This window comes from Mycteria americana, chromosome 14 (assembly GCF_035582795.1).
Source record: "Mycteria americana isolate JAX WOST 10 ecotype Jacksonville Zoo and Gardens chromosome 14, USCA_MyAme_1.0, whole genome shotgun sequence".
NCBI lineage: Eukaryota > Metazoa > Chordata > Aves > Ciconiiformes > Ciconiidae > Mycteria > Mycteria americana.
Window position 1 is genome coordinate 6,613,154 of NC_134378.1, and position 16,662 is coordinate 6,629,815.

At 41.2% G+C, this 16,662-nt stretch overlaps 1 protein-coding gene across 1 annotated transcript in view; it reads left to right on the forward strand.

The window, feature by feature from the left end:
- The window catches only part of TOP1 (DNA topoisomerase I), a 70,266-nt gene that overhangs the window by 40,691 nt on the left and 12,913 nt on the right, over nucleotides 1-16,662 (forward strand). The window contains exons 4-10 of the mRNA XM_075516832.1: nucleotides 2,307-2,433; nucleotides 3,009-3,067; nucleotides 5,848-5,943; nucleotides 7,178-7,253; nucleotides 8,273-8,370; nucleotides 12,800-12,915; nucleotides 16,219-16,340. Of these exons, the coding sequence (XP_075372947.1) occupies nucleotides 2,307-2,433; nucleotides 3,009-3,067; nucleotides 5,848-5,943; nucleotides 7,178-7,253; nucleotides 8,273-8,370; nucleotides 12,800-12,915; nucleotides 16,219-16,340 (694 nt within the window). The remainder of the gene's footprint in view (nucleotides 1-2,306; nucleotides 2,434-3,008; nucleotides 3,068-5,847; nucleotides 5,944-7,177; nucleotides 7,254-8,272; nucleotides 8,371-12,799; nucleotides 12,916-16,218; nucleotides 16,341-16,662) is intronic.

The window sequence follows — 16,662 nt, forward strand, 5'->3', positions numbered from 1 at the left end:
ATAACAGTACAAGATATCAAGTCAGAATTTCCAGACCTTCCTGAGTTTAAAAATTATTAATAACATGTGGGGTTTGTGCTTTCAGACAGTCAATGAATCTAGTTGGAGCAAAGGAAAATGAAATAGGTGTCTTGAGTTTGAGATACAGATGAATAAATAGGGTACAGAAACTGGGATGTCAAATGTGAGCAAGAGTAGCAGGCGTCTCGTGGATTTCCGAGATCCAGTGTCAGGATGTTCTGTGTATGTACTTGCATGTCCTGATCACACAGTGTACATAACATGATCTGCTGGGTAAGAATAGTCTGCAGTTGTTGAATCTTCACTCACAGGCAACATGTGGTGCTGTGTGTCTATCTACAAGAATTTCTAAGAGTACCAGTTGCCTTTTAATGTTTAGATATTCCTTTACAGTTTTATATGTAGTATAAAGAGATTGCTAGAGGGTTAAAATGAAACTGGTTTCTTTTCCTACTGATCTCTTTTAATGCAACACAGTACGTGAATATAGTGATTTCCTTCAGAGATGGATTTTCCTGCTTTAGTTGCTTGGGCTTGGAAGGCCAGTGTGTATTTATTGGCATGTGCACTACTCTGAGCTTGAATAATTTAGACCTTTTGCAGGTTCAGGTCCATTCGTGCTAGTGTTATGTGATGCTCTGAAACTCTCCACGTTGGACTTTACTCTGCACTTCTACAGCTGGGTGTGGGCTGGCATATTTGTGACTGTGGTTGCCTTCCTCTTAATCACACGCAAGCTTTATGGGAGCTGGTTAGTGTGCTGCTTGCTTTCTGTAGCCATCAAACATCCAACCCTTTTGCAGTGTGTTTTTTATGATAGAAAGAAGACTTGAAGCGTATATAATTTTTAAAAATCACACTCTTACCTGGCGTTCCAGGCTTGCTGTTTTTCAGGGCTGTGTTCCCCCAGATTGGTTTTGCCCTTGAGTGTTGAAATAACTGAAATAAGGAAGCTGCTGACTTCTAGTAAAGCTTTGCATTGTGTTGCATAGTCCTAAGGAGCAGCAGCGTGCATCCCAGAGAGCAGTAGTGATGGGAGTCAAGTGCTGCGGAAGGAGGAGCGTGAACTGCCAGCGTGAGGAAGTCAGCTTGCTTGGTGCCTAACCATGCCCAGTAGAAGAGCACCTGATTTGCACCATGCCTTTGGCTTGCTTAAGCCTAGGGTGACCTCAGGGAGTCCACACAACCTTATAAATGTGTATTGAAGGCCTGTCGAATTGACAGGCTTGCTGCTTGGCTTCCACAACAGTGCTGCTAATCCTCGTGGCCAGTTCTTGCAGTTTCTATCATGAGTCTTCTGAGAGACTTTCCTCACTTTCTGGCTCCAAGGGTCAGGTTGTTCTATGAGAACTCATTTTCATTTGAAAACAGCCATGTGTCTTTCTGGTTGATAAGAAAAACTTGAAAATGTGATCCAAATTTACCCAAATGTCTCCAAAATCAGAAGGGAATAGAAACAGAATTTTAAAAGATTGATTTTTCTTATCCTTGGTGGCATTTTTTCCTCTGTTCTGACTAAAGAATTTTGGGCATTCAAACTCTCACTGCTGTTATCCATAGCACCAGACTCTGAGTAGTAGCAGACCAGATTCTCACTTGGAAACACCTTTGGTGAGTTCCTGTCCTGCGTGGCAGGGTCGTCTCAGCCGAGCAGAGCTGGGCTGACCACGGTGGAGAGGCACAGTTGACGAAACAGCTCCGACTGAGGACTGCAGCGTTATTCCTGCCTTTTCTGTTTGACTTTGCATAAACACAAGGACATCGCATATCCTGTTTGCTCTGGTTTTCCCGTCTGTTTGGGAATAATAGAGATCAGCGGTTTTCTCTTTAAGTTCCAGAGATGAGAGCTGCTACAATGACAAACTGTTGTCTGAGCAAAAGCCCTGACATGGGCATTGACAGGACTGGCGGCTCTATTCCAGTGACCTTTTACGTGGACTAGGAAAAAGAGGAAAAGCAGGGATGGTAGATATTCAACCTAAAGTATTGAGCTTTAAATGTAGCAGCTGTGGATTTCCTCAGCAATCCAGGCTGACAGGGGTTTTCCTGAAGTGGAGCGGTTGGCGGCTGTGGTTGTGTGGTATGTTCCCCTCCTGTTCCTCTTCCTCCTGAGGAGAATGGATGCCATGTGACAGGAGACTGTGGTGGATCTTCCTGTTAAGGTGATCACTTATTTTGTAGTGTTTGTAATCATCAAAACCTGTGACTCTTTACCGCTGGAAGTTGTCTGTATTAGCCAAATCTCCTCGTGTTCCCCTCTGCAAACATACTCTTTTGTCTTGCAGTGAGCACAAAGATTCCTCGGAAAAGAAACACAAAGACAAGGAGAAAACCAAACACAAAGATGGCAGCTCAGAGAAACACAAAGACAAACACAAAGATAAAGACAAGGAGAAGAGAAAGGAAGAGAAGGTGGGTGTCTTCTGAGGGAGAGACAAGAGGATGGTTTTGGTTTGTACTACTGAATGGTACAAGCTCAGTGGGTTAGATGTAGCTTATACTTCCAAGTTTTTATCAGCCTAGAGAGAATTATCCCAATGCTAACCCAGAGACTTGGTTTGTGGAGTGCTAGATATGAACTTGTAATGGCTTTATCTGCAGGTATTGTGAATGGAAACAGTTCCACGTGGAGCTGTGTCCACTGGCTCCACATTTTTTACCCTGTTACTTTTTATTTTGCCAAGCTTAGATTCAGAGACAAGGGAGAAAAATCTGTTATGTTCGTTCCATGCGAGGACAAACTATACACTTAACTCCAATCTATTGAAGAAATTGGAGGGCCAGAAAACACTGAATTGACTAAGACTTACAAAAAATGTTGCCTTTTTGGTGTGTCACGTAGGTCACTAAGGGCTACAGGGGATGAAGATAGTCACAGTGCCCTTTGGTTCCTTCCGCAAGTTAAATATCCTGCCTGTGTTGCGTGTTGGAAAACATAAGGTGCTCCTGGGAAGTGCTAATCAGCTCCTACTTTTTATGTTTTTCAGATTAAATCATCTTCTGGTGATATAAAAATAAAGAAGGAAAAGGAAAATGGTTTCTCCAGGTAAGAAATCGGGTCTGTGATCTGAAAAAAGTAGCAGTTTGACTTTTCTTAGGTGCTCAGTGTTTGACTCCTCTCACTTGGTCTTGGGAAAAAATTGGAATGCTTTTGACCCCTTCAGGTGATATATTCTTCTCAGTTACGGGAATTGGTAATTGATCTGCTTACCTAGTAACTGGAGATGGGAGCTGTTGAATACATGGTATCTGCCTGCACATGCTGGGTTTGTCCAGGTATTAAATAGTTGGATTCTACTGAGGACAGATTGAACTATGGAAACATCGGTAGCTGAAGTTGAAAGAACCTCTGTTGTAAAATTAGTACGTGAACCCTGCAGGCAGTCTTCTGGAAACAGGGCCTTGTAAAGACAGTCCAGATTGCCTCTGAGTGGCTCTTCTGTAAGTGACTACAGCCTAAAGCCTTTGCAGAGGAGTGACGAGTAAGGAGCGTGCTTCCATAAAATCAGAAGTATCTTCAGAAAATGCCTAGATGTCCTGCTGTACTAAATTCCTGCTAATAATAGCGCCTTCTGGACTTAGATGTTGTATCAGTCATCACTAAGGAGTTTTATTAAAAACCTGAAGTGAGCAATTGATAGAAGAGTTTCTTAATAGTTGATTGGCTAAGATTTCTTGTGACTTGTTTAAATCTAACCTTTGGTTATTTTTTTAAGGTGGTAAATCTGGTCCACTGACTTATTGGAGGTCTGTGGTATGGTGGATGCATGTGTTCATATCTGTTAGTTAAAAAAGCTTTCCATCATGTGTCTAGTTTTATGAATCCACTCAAAAAAAAAAAAAATCCTTCCAGTCTCACCATGTTCTGTGGACGCAGAGACGTTGGGAGATGACACCTGTCTAGTCCATGCCTGTTATTCTTTGCGTATTTTGAATGTGCCCTCTTGACATGAGTTCCTCCAGCTGTTTCATTTTCTTACTCCTATTTAAAAATGCAAACTAAGTAGGTATGCTTGGCACAGGAAAGAGGCGCCCTCTCCAGGCCCTTTTGGGGATACTCTGGAAATAGAAATGACATCTCAGTGTTCCATGGTGTAGGAGACAGTTAATAATAACTCTTTCTAGCCTCTACTATTCAGCAGAATTGCATGCATGTGCTAATCTCACCAGGGACACTGGGTGTTCTCATATCAAGGTAACTGGGTCCTCTTTAGGTCCAAAAGCATTTTTGTGTGTTTGAAGAAAGCCTGGAGGAGCCATCACAATTGTGCCTTCTTCAGGGCCAAAAGTTGGCTAAGAGTAAAGTAATTATTTTCTTTTTTCCCTGCTGAAATGTTCTTTTGCAAGTTCACCAGAGAAAAATATCCTCACTCAGATGGTTTTGATTTTCTTCCTTAAGACTTGGTACGATGAGCAATGTTACAGTCCTGGAAACAATGCAAGTCAAGGTTCAGCTTGGTCATACGGCTCCTTTCTTTTAATATAATCACACTTTATTTCCCACTATTGCAAAATGTTGCGAAATAGTTCAGTGTTAAAATAGACTAGATAAAACTCCTAGCAAATTAATAAACAGTAGTTCTAGATTTCTGCCTGGAAGGGAGAATAAATTAAATGGGACAAATACCTCTTTTTCCATAGATGTTTTGCAACTGCCTACGTGCTGCAGACTTGTGTCTTAGTTAATCGCAGTCAATGCCACAGAAATAGCTTCTTATAGCAGCACGTATCTGTTCCCCGAGTTGCATCTGCCAGCACTGCAGTGGCTTTACAGCTGTGAAAGAGCAAACTACCTTGTTCTGCTTTGTGGACACATTACCAGCTAAAATAAGACTCTAGAATGTCTCTTACTGACTATGATCTACAAAGCAGAATGCTGCTTTTTTTTCTCCCACTCCATCCAATTGCAAAATCTGCATGTTGACTTGGAAACTGAGTCAATTTGGTATAGAAATTGCTGATTGAATATGAATAGGAAAGCCCAAGATGGCACTGTTACTTTTTTTTCTACCTGAGTGGAGCAGTGCGAAGTGCTTCAAAATGTAATTCTGGACTCTTGAGACATCTTTTTCTTTATGAAGATAAGTGAAACGCTTCTGTGGAATCTAGAAAGAATGAGTTTGTTTAAAGGGATAGTCTCTTGCACTCATACTCTCTCTTTTTTTTTTTTTTTTATTACTGGTGTCTTGGGGACATTATGGCTGAAAACGTTGAGTCTAATTTAATATTTGCGGTCTGTTGAAAGGGACAGGATTGTTTGCCTCCCGCAGTTTGGATAGTGAAAAGAGACTGATCAGTTTAACTTTGCCAAATCTTTGTTTCCTTTTCTGGTTTTCATGTGCCTCAATATTTAGCTGGCAAAAGATTCAGGGGAATAGCTTTCAAATCTTTGTTTAATTGATAGTCTTTTTCTCTCTTATCAGGCTCAGTAAGGATATTGAATTGAAACTCAATAATGTCCTTTACTTGACTGCACACATGCATGCATTTCAGTTTTGTTTTAAGTATATTTGAAAGTGCTGGAAGCTACAGTTGTTTTTACTCAAAACCTTAAAGAAACATAGTGAAATCTAAGCAGTTGAAATTGATCTTGATGTTGCTTGACAAATGGCAAATACATAGACACTGAAAGACTCTCTCCTTATGCTGTGGATATTCAGAGAATGACGCACCTCAGGTCTTTGGCGTCTTAAGAAGACAACACATTCCAGGACTGGAAGGCATACCCATTTTGCAGATGATCGTTTCTTAAAACTGAGTTGTTGCTGATTTCCAAGAAACTTCCTCTTTGAAGTTAGAACCACCTTTCTTTGCTTCTTTTTGTAGTCCACCACGTATTAAAGATGAACCAGATGATGATGGCTTTTATGCGTCTCCTAAAGAGGACTCCAAACCCCTGAAGAGACCTCGAGAAGATGATGAGTAAGTGGCGTGGGTGCTGGTGACTTGGATGTGCTGTTAGTTTTAAAAAGAGAACATTGAGGAGGCAAGTGGGATTTCAGGTCATCAGCACAAACTTATTCAGATGGGTGACTGGAGGTGACCAAACTCCTTATGCTGTTACAAGTTCTGTGAGCAGTATTTGTGGTGTCCAAAGCAAAATACCATTACCTGCTGCTGTGAAATGTTGCAGTGCTAGTAAATAAAAAAAAAACCCAGAAGGTAGGTAGAGAAAAGACACCGATGAAGGTTGTAAAACATAAATCTGAGCAAGTGAGGTATTAATGCTAGCTAAGTGGCTGCAGTGGTTTCTGTTGGGTGAGGAAATGACTGCACAAGAAGAAGAAAATGCATTGTCAGCCTGTTTGGGGGTAGGGGGAGGTTTGCCTGCACTGCTTGGCGTGATTCGCCTAGAGTCTAAATATGTTGTGGGTTATGCTGAGGACTTTTGTCTCTAAATCAAAAGAAAAATACACATAATGTCTGCCTGATAGAGTAACTTACCCAGTAAAATAAAAGCCCAGTTACATCACACTGTGATCGGTCACCATCTAGGTGCATTCAGCTCTTTAGTAGTCTGACATTATTAGCAGTCTAGAGTTAAAGGGTTGGAAGGGTTTAACTATAGTGGCATTCTGTCCCTATGTGGTATTTCTCAGTTTCCGAGAGAGATGGGTGTGACATCTTTTCTTTTGTGTAATCATTTGCTGCCTTCTGTTAAGTTTGTGACCTCCCATCTCCAGTCTGCAATGGAAAGATTAAGAATTTGCCAGTAGTCAATTTTGTTATTGTTTGAACTAGTGGGGGATGCAAAAAGTGAGCCTTGTGGGCAGATCCCAGACGGATGACTAGAAAAGGAGTTGGGGTTAGAACATGACACTAAGCTTTTGCCCATTTATCCCATCCCATGTAACCACTGGGTGGCTACTAATGCTTTTGAATCGATTCTTCATTGAGGAAGGTTTTTGCTTCAGCAGTCTGAAACTTGTGGAGAGGTATTCCCAGTAACAGCTTATGGGTGTTAGGGTTTTGTAGGCTGTTTTGCTGGTAGGGGTTATTCAGTCTTCGGAGAGAGTGGGGCATAAAATTATACTCTTTAGAAATTAAACATGCCAGAAATACTGTGAACCTGTGCACACAAACTTCGTATGTGTATGACTTTATTTTTTGTGCTGGAAAATTGATTATTTTCATCAGCTAGTCTTTGTTCTTACAGTGCTGAGTACAAACCCAAGAAAATCAAAACAGAAGACATCAAGAAAGCAAAGAAAAGGAAACAAGACGAAGAAGAGGTAATGTGAAAGACGAGTTTATTTCTATGATCAAGGAAAGCAAGGCTGACAATTTGATATTGAATTACGTAGAGCAGGGGGAATCTGATTCAAGGGTAAGGAGGCAGGGGCCAGTCTGGGACAAAGCTGCATGTGGTAGATCCCCACCTATGGTGCAGGTTCACTTATCTGAACCATAATGTATAAAAAGTCAGGAAAACTTTCTCTCCTACTCTTAAAACAATGGATGGAGAAGATACCTCCAGGACGTGAACTTCCAGCCTGTTCCAGGCAATTCACAGTCCTTCTGTTAAGTAGCTCGTAGAGGGGGTAGAGGAGCCTTACTAACAACATCTGGTAATTGCACAGATGATGTAGCACAGTTCAGAAGCAGAGGAGATGAAACTGAGATTAGCTGCTAGAAAGATGCTTAAAGCTTTTAGATGGAGCCTAGGGTGGAAATTTCTTTGGAGACGGACTTGGTGAAGAGAGGGTGGCCATAATTTGAGACTAATGAGCTACGCTCCACATCTAGCAAAGATACCCTTGTGAGGCACATGTTGCAAGCACCTCCTGGCAACATGGTTAATTCTTCTCTCCAATGAAAGTGTCTCTGTAGTGAGCATATACCAGTGCGTTCCCAGAAGCCACCTCACAGTGGTGTAAGTGTGCTCTGTAGCATTTGCCAGACTAGCTACACTAGTGCAGGCCAAGGGGGGTGTTTCTATAACTAAGCAATCACGTCACTATGGCCCAGACATGCCGCTTATCAGGTGAGGCAGAGTAACTGGCTGTGTGTGCACTTAGCATGTCCCAAGTGTAAAGGAAAAGAATTTGGCTTAAAACATAAGTGGGACCATCAGCAGACTTGACTTAATAGGATGATCTAAGAGTGCATTTATGTAGTGAGGCCGCAGGAATTCAGTTGGTTTTGGTCAAACTTATATACCCCAAGAGACAATCTTTTAGTTTTGAAACATCTTTTCAGGGAGGGGGAAAATACAGTAGCTTGTTCTAACAGATTCTTACTCATTTTGCAGGACAGCAAAGCAAAGAAAGCTAAGAGCAAAGATAAGAAAGTCCCTGAAGCAGACAAGAGAAAGAAGCCCAAAAAAGAAGAGGAGCAAAAATGGAAATGGTAACTATATATCAGTGATGTAGGCTACCCTCTGCACCTGGACTTTCCCTGTTACCTCCCATGCTGAGTACATAAGCACATCTGGCTTTCTCTGTTGTTGATTCACGACGATTTGTTCTGAATAATTGGCTTACTTTCTGGTAAGCTCTAAATAAATACCTCATTCACTATGTTCATCCTCTGAAGTAGAAGTGAAATACCTTTATTGGTATACCTAAAACAAGAAATAAGGTTTTTTGCAGGGTTGGGGTTTTTTTCCTTCCTATCTGTAGAATGTAGAAGCTACCTATAATGAGCAGATACCAGTATTCTTGTGCCCAGAACCTGCTCCTTGCTGACAGTCTTCAGAGCAGTATGAAAACTTGTAGGCTTGGGGGTATCAGCAGGAATATATAAATATGTGCAGATCTATTAACTAGTATTCTAGTAGATCTTACCTGTGTTATATAGAGGGTACAACATGAGTGGGTGTCCACCTTTTTGTTCTAGCTGGATGTCAACTGTGTGCCTCACAAACCTGCTCCTGCCTCTGGCACAAAAATGAAAGTTGGTCCAGTTGGACCAGTTAAGCTTGAGCTGTTTGGAAAATGAATTTTGAAAATAAGTTTTGAATGGAAAGCACTTTGTCTTGCCCAGGATCCTAAAGTAACATCCCTGAGCAACTGAAGTTGCGCTTTCACTCTTACATTTTTTGAGAACCTTTTTTAAGTAAATCTGAACTCTGTGGTTCATTCGGAAAACAGGACTGTGCTGCATCAGTAGTGGTCTAAGAAGCTGGCTGGATTTTTTTTTTTTACTATCCACAGTAATTTAAGCTATTATTATTGCTAGATTTGAGGAGCTATTACTTGTGTGTTTTGAGGTTTGGGCCTTAGTACTTCCCTCAGTTTAATGCATATGTAGTTTTCAAAAGCATGTGTGTTTTCTGCACTCCTGTAATCTCCTGTAATGTATTTTTATGACCTTTTGGGGATGATGTTTCCATGAGCGTTTTCTTTTCTCAGATCATTTGGCTATTTTTAATAGATCAGTAGTGTTGGGGAATGCCTTTGCAATCTTCTTCAATCCTTTCACGTTCAGTCTTTTACCCCTTTATTGTCACTCTTATTGGTTCACCTTTAAAAAGAAAAATTCTTCTGTAGTGTTTATAGTCTTTGCATATTTCTCTGATTGTCACAGCTTCCTCAGAACATCAGCACATGCATATTTTTTCATACTTGTATGTTCTCTTAGAAATCTGTTTTTCAGGCCCCTCCCCAAAGCTATCCTGATTTTTTTTTTTTTCTGAGCAATCCACTTTTTCTCGATCCCTTTGACAGCATATTTTTTATGTGCTTTGACATTAACAAACTACAGGGACATGAAGTGATAGGAAGCTACAGAAGATCTCTTTAAGCCTTAACAATCTGTTGTTCTTTTTGGCTTTGTCTCAGCTGCCCTGCTGGTTTTGTCTAACTTAATATTCTGTTATCACAGCTCCCTCTTATTGTAGTCTGTATCCTTCAACAGCAAACCTTTACTGGAAAGCCGTACCGTTCTCCCCTCACCTGCCTTGGCAGCACAGTCCCAGGTAGCTGTGTTAAGCTCTGCGATTTGTGCTTACTGCTCAGGAAAACTGCTTTTGAAAGCATGTTTTGCAAAATTTGGCAGTAGGTAACTGCATCCTTCTGCTGATGTTCCTGTTGTCCATATGCAGCTCTGTATGGCATGTCTTTGCTGGACAGGGTTTCATCTGCACTTCAGTTGTGTTTCTTAAGGGCATTTTATGTTCCATCTGAGTCAATTTTCTGAAGGTCTGATATATTGTTTTGGCTGCTTCCTCAAGTGCTTGCTGCCTTGAGCATTTTCAGCCTCACTTATGTGAATACTTGATGCTAGACGTTCCCAAGGCATTGGCCCCGTTCATCACCATGTGGAGCTCTTTTAGAGGTCATTTTCACACCCTGTCAGTGTGTGAAGAATACGTGATCCAGAAGTATACCTCATGAGCATTTCTCCCACCTTGTGTTATAGCAAGTTCATTTCCTTGAAATAACATATCCCTGAGGTATATTCTGTTTTTTTCTGAAGAATCTTCTCTATTTCCATTCGTCTTGAAAAACCCTCACCAACTCTACCTTCCTGAGCCACCCTGGCATTCTTAGACAGGTTTGATATGGGATTTGATCAAGGAACCTGTATGACTGATTAGCACAGTTTCTGCTGAAATCAGTAAGGCAGCTTTCCTAATAGACAGCATTCTCCTTGCTCCCACAAAATCATTTGTAGAACGTTGCTTTAGGACCAGGAGCTGCCTTCGGCAGTGTTGCTGTAGTGGTTTTTTGTTTGTTTGTTTCAAACCAAATGAGGATTGGCTAACCTCAGGAGGCTCACTTTTTTTTTACCTTTTCTCTTAACACTTATGTATGAGGTTTAGGAAGGTGGAGGTGGGATTGGGAATGGTTTGTGATCTTCTGGTAAACCTTCTGGTAGCTTCGGGCTTCAAAACCACCCCATGGATCCCATGTTTCCTTGTAGCCCTCCCAAAAGGCACAATGTGCTTCAGCTATCTATTTAAACTACTGCCTTTCTAGTACTCCTTTTGCATGCGTCCTTTATAAAAGAACAGGAATGGGTGAGGAACAGAATTTCTCATCGAGTAAATACCAGTGTGATAAATCTTAAAAGCCACTGTTGAAAAGCAAGAATGACAAACCTATGCTGTAAAGTGGTAGCTACTGCGAATGATCCCCTCTTTTTTTTTTTTTTTTTTTTAAACTGGAATAAAAATACTCATTTCATTGTCAGAGAGGATAGCCTTTTTCTGGCTGCGAAGAGAGGCGAATGGTTTAGATTTATTTTACTGGAAGGAGCTTCTGGGTGGAAGAACCTAGGCCTATGTTTGACAAAATATTTAGACTTCTAGCTTCTAATTAATTTTAAAAACAATCATTAGGAATGTAAATATTTGGGATCTAGACTTCAAATGTCAATATTAGTTTCTTATATCAACATAGTTTACTCAAGCCTTCTTCCCAGCGAGGGACTGAAATCTGACATGCAGGTTTTGTACTGATAGCTGGGATTGCGTGCTTTGCTGTTAAAGATGTTACTGTGCTTCTCATGAGAAAAAGTCAGGTCTAGTGCTGTCATCAAAGATGGTGCCTTTCTAACTGTAGCAAAGCACTGTGTCCTATACAATTGTTGTGGTTCCTAAATTATTGATGTACAGGCACCAGTGAAGCATTTTGAGTGTCTTCTAACAGAAGCTCTTTTCTCTGTACAGTGGTTATCTTCTGTACAGTGACCCTGTTGTCTCATTAGGGATGAAGTGATCTGTATTTGTGCATCACAATTCCTGAGATGCATGCAGTACATGCACGTCTTTTCTCAGCTGCTGTTGCACCCGGAATGGGACTACTCCATAGGGCTGACACTAGAGGGAAGCTTAAACTTTTTTTTTTGTCATGGCTGCTCAACAAAGTTGTCTAGGCAATTCAAAGACCAGTGCTGTGACAGGTTAATGGCCTTCCAGTTGATTAATCACTAAGGTAAAATAGCCTTTCTCAGCAGGGAATCCTATGCCAGCAGCATGTAGCAGTAATGTTCTGATAATCATGAAAGAAGTGTAGGGGGGAGGAGTGCGGAATCAGTGGCTTGGGCACAGGGTACTGGGAACTGGGGGGAGGATACTGGCCTGGCAGGACCCCTTTTCTCTGTAGATGAATTGCTGACCCTGTGAGTTTGTTCAGTTGGAATGTGGGATTGGTGGCGCCTACCTTGCTGTGTTGTGATACCTCATGCATCATTTGCAAAAGATCTTTATCGAGGTGCTTTAAGGCAAGTTTGCGATTTTCCTGTGCTACTCTGTTCTTCTTCAAGTATGCTTTTCTTACCCAAAGAATTGGAATGAATTTAAAATGATAGAGCAGGTTTCAGTCTTTCTTGTCCGAGCAGGTTTGTTCTCATTTAGGTCGTAAATGAACATCTGTTTCTTTATCTCTGCCCTTAATGGCACACTTGTCCACATCTGAAAGCAGCTGCATAATATACTACAATTGTTTGGCTTTGCTGAGCAGGCATCCTGGACCTGATGTTAGATCACAGCTGACTCTAATTTGGCATGATCCTAGCTGCTTTACAAGACTGAATTCTTCATTTTCTTAAGTTTTAAGCTTTTTCAGCTGTGTGATTTTTTGAAAAGAGCAGTAAGTGGGAGGTGAGGACTATGGTGTCATCAGGTAACCTGTGACCTAAGGTGTTCTGTTCATGGATTTGGCTGTGCTTTTAAAAAAAAAAAGGTGACAGTGCATTGAATATTTGACCTTGATCTGTGCCTGGCAAACAATGATTGCTTGCTGATTTTCTTTAGCATACTCTTATACCCACATAGTAATAAAATGAAGATTAGGAGTTTAAAATTGTATTGGTTCATATTTCTCTCTTGAAGGTGGGAAGAAGAGCGCTACCCTGAAGGCATTAAATGGAAGTTCCTAGAGCACAAAGGTCCTGTATTTGCTCCACCATATGAACCTCTGCCTGAAAATGTCAAGTTTTATTATGATGGTGAGTTAATCTGCGTTTCCACTCGCTGGGAAGAGAAATAAACATTCTCAGGGTATTGTGGCATTCTTCCGGGGACTGAAGAGATGAGGAGGTGGTTTTGTTTTGGTGGTTAGCTTAAAAGAAGTTCCTCAACAGCTAAGTGAAGGAATGATCTGTAGAAGTAAAGGAACAGCCTGCTGAATTCTGCTAACCAAGTTGACACAGAGATGAACTTGTTCTCACTCTGTTACGGTGGTAAATCTCTCAGGTTACTTAACAGTATGGGAGTGTCTTACGCCTGAGAGTAGCAGTGTAGAGCATTAGAGTACATAATTATAACTGCTTCATCACTGGTCACCTTTAAGCTTGGTCTGTTTTCTTTAACCTTATGAATTGCAGCTTCCCTCATCTGTGATGAAATTCATGATCATTTGGTGGCATGAGTAGAATAAAAGACAATTGAATTTTGATACAGATGATTAGGATCTTGTAGGAAAGCATGGGATGACCCTGGCCTCAAGGACACAGCCCTGTGGTGTAAGTCATGGTCCCACTCACTAACCATTGTGTGTGGTAGAACTAATTGATGTGGGATTCTAATATGCTGGGCTGACTGGTTGTTAGAGGCTCATGGGGAAGGGGTTATATGATGTGATGCCTGCTGGAGACCAAACTTGATGACCCGTGTGTTTCCTTTTAGTCCTGTGATCATGTTAAATGAAGGGTCAAATTGATGTAGGATTGAATTAAGTGGGAGGCATTTGAATGGATGAAAACGTAATTTTTGGTGAAGGGGACATCTGCGCATGGAACTCTTCCAGGAGCAATGTGCTGTGTTCATGTGACATGACACAGTGTTTTTAAATACTGAGACGTAAGTGGCATTCATTTGCAGCAACCATGTAGTGAAATAAACATATTGCATCCTACTAAAGGCTATCTCCAAGCAAGTAGCACAGTGATCAGGGATGTCTACAGACTTTGTTCCTAGGGTTTGGTAAGAACTTGATACAAAGTTTGAAATTTTTTTCCTCTGTTGAAGAATGTATATCTCTCCTGCTGTCTAGAGAAGGGGAGGGGCAAATTGCACTGTAGCTATTCCTTCAGTGCAGGCGGCAATAAGCTCCTCTTCTGTCTAGCCATCTATTTCACGAAACCTCTAGGAAGTGCAGGAATTTTTGCAACCTCTGTCTTTGTCATGGCAGAAATTCATCAATAGGCTCAGCGATTATGGGGTGGGCAGGAGGGGGGTCTGGCAAATAAAGCAATCACATAAGTCTTCCTTGAGAAACTAGGCAAAAAATCAGATGTCTGATTTACACAGCAGCTGCTGAGAGCCACTGTCTGTGCTCACAAGGCATTGTCTAATTTCAAGATTATCCTAGGATGATTTGTAGAGTCCAATAATCATGCTATGGCTGGCCAGCCAGCTGCCAGGCTGCAGGCTCTCACTGGAGGAATCTGTCCCTTGCCTAGTGATTGCGTTGCGGTGAGACTGCCTGTTTTCATCTAACATAATGGTTGCTGGACCTATTGTTAGTGCTTACAATACCAGACTCGGTGAAGGAGCTTGAAATGCCAAAATCATCTTTTAGGGCTTGACTATATGTTTGAGTGACTGTGGGTTAACAAGCTACTGCTCATACCCTAGAGGTGGCTTGAACTTGCATGTTTTTCTGTAGATGGGGCAAGGTGGGAGAGTAGATGGTGGCAGTTGTGTTTCAGTCTCTTCTGCTCATTATGTCCCCTGGTTGCTCTCTATTTTTCAGTTTTTAAGTCAGGTAACTAATATTCACAGCTCTCAAATAAATCTTTTTTTTCTTTTCCAGCCCTGTCACTGAAAGCCTTTTCAAACCTTTGTAAAAAAGGGGAAATTGAGTCCAATGAAATATATTCTAAAGTGATTAGATAAAGGTGACTGAGCCTTCAGCAATGTGGGAAAAATATCAGTCATTTTAGCCCCATAACATATTACTGACTTGATAGCCTCTTTCAAGCTAGACTTGCAGCCTGGAAAAACAGTTTCCATTGCTGTCTTTCCCTTCCCCCATTTCCTGTTATAAGCAAACAAATGCTGTATTTTAGGTTGCAGCTTAAGAATTGGCAGAGTTACTGTTGGTTTAATTTAATTGTGGAATATTCTCAGATCACTGGGAGGACCTTTTGCTAAGTCCTGTTTTACAAGGGTTTATAGATCTTAAAGATTTATAGCTGACTCCCATGCTTTAATTTTGGAGATGATGCAACTTTTTAAAACATGTAGTAAATCAAAAGTGTGGTATTTCTTTGCAAGAGCATAGAATCAACAGCAGTGTTTCTTGTATTGACTTTTGTGCAGTAAAATGGTCATTAAAAAATCCACAGGTGTTGACTGTCTGCCAGCCCATTGGGACTTTAAATATTACTTGCAACTAGCTGGAGATGTGAGCTGCATGCAAAATCCTTCACAGAGATCACTGGCACCTCACGTGTCGTCAGGAATGCAATCTGGACCAAAAAGACACTCAATAGGAATGTTAGATGTCGAATCCACAGCTTCGATGTTGCAGCAGCCTCTCTTGCCTTGTGTTTTAAAGTCTTCCCTTGCAGCAATTTCACTTTGTACTGCAGTCTTGCAGATAAGCTGAAATGTGACCTCTCCATTCACTGAAAGCTCAGTCTTTCTTAAAAATTACTAGCTTTTGAGCCTGATTTGGAGACACAGGAGTGCATTCCCACAGCAAAGGAAACGATTAACAGAATCCTGACACGTTTCCCTGCAATGAAGGGGAGTTAAATATTTGGCATCGCTTTCCAGCCTATTCGTGGTGTATACATAGGAAGGGCTCTTCCTGGCTAGAAATAGTGAAAGGCTAGAAGGGGTGTTCCAAAGCGGAGTCCCTCTGTGGGTAGAAGACGAATACAGAGGCTGTATTTCCCATATGTCTGAGTGCTGGAATAAGAAATTTAATAAAATCCCTTTCCTCTTTCACTTCAAACAGCACTGTCTCCCCAGGAGCATACACACCACTGGGGTGTCTCAGCATAGGGTTTCCTGCAGGAGGCCTTTTCCCCTTCCTGCCCTGTGTGTCTCAGACATGTCTCATCAGATTGCATTTGCCTTTTTTTAATGTTTAGATTCCAGAGGAAACTTTTTTCAAAATGTTTATGATGAAAGTCAAGCAATTGTGTTCCTCTGTTTCCTTTGTCCATCCAATTTGTTGTATTATGTAACATTTTTAGGAAAAACTTCTCTGTAGTAAAAATACAGTGTCCTTTAAGGTAGTTACTGTGGCCTCAATTCCTGTTTATCATTTTGTTTAAAAAGAAAGCTTTTCTTTGTAGGTAAAGTCATGAAGCTGAGCACCAAAGCAGAAGAAGTTGCCACATTCTTTGCAAAAATGCTTGATCATGAGTACACTACAAAGGAGATCTTCAGGAAAAACTTTTTCAAAGACTGGAGAAAGGTATGCATGTAGTCCTGGGCTGCAATGACGGCAGGCATGGCCAGTGTCTCCTCAGCACTGGGCAGTGAAAAGGGGCTACTGTTCCATGCACTGGAAAGTTAGCTTGAGGCAACTAAAAGCTGCCTCAGATTGCTGTGAAATTTCCAGTTTATCCTGTAGTTTCACCAGGAAGGACCCTATCATAAATACCTTTCTAAACAACAAAGTCAGACTTCTCCTAACCAAATTTTCCTGTTATAGCATGATGGGGTATAGCTGATCTGACTGTTACATGCCTTGTTGAAGAGCCAGTTTTATATTAAAAGGAAACCCCTTCCAAAGA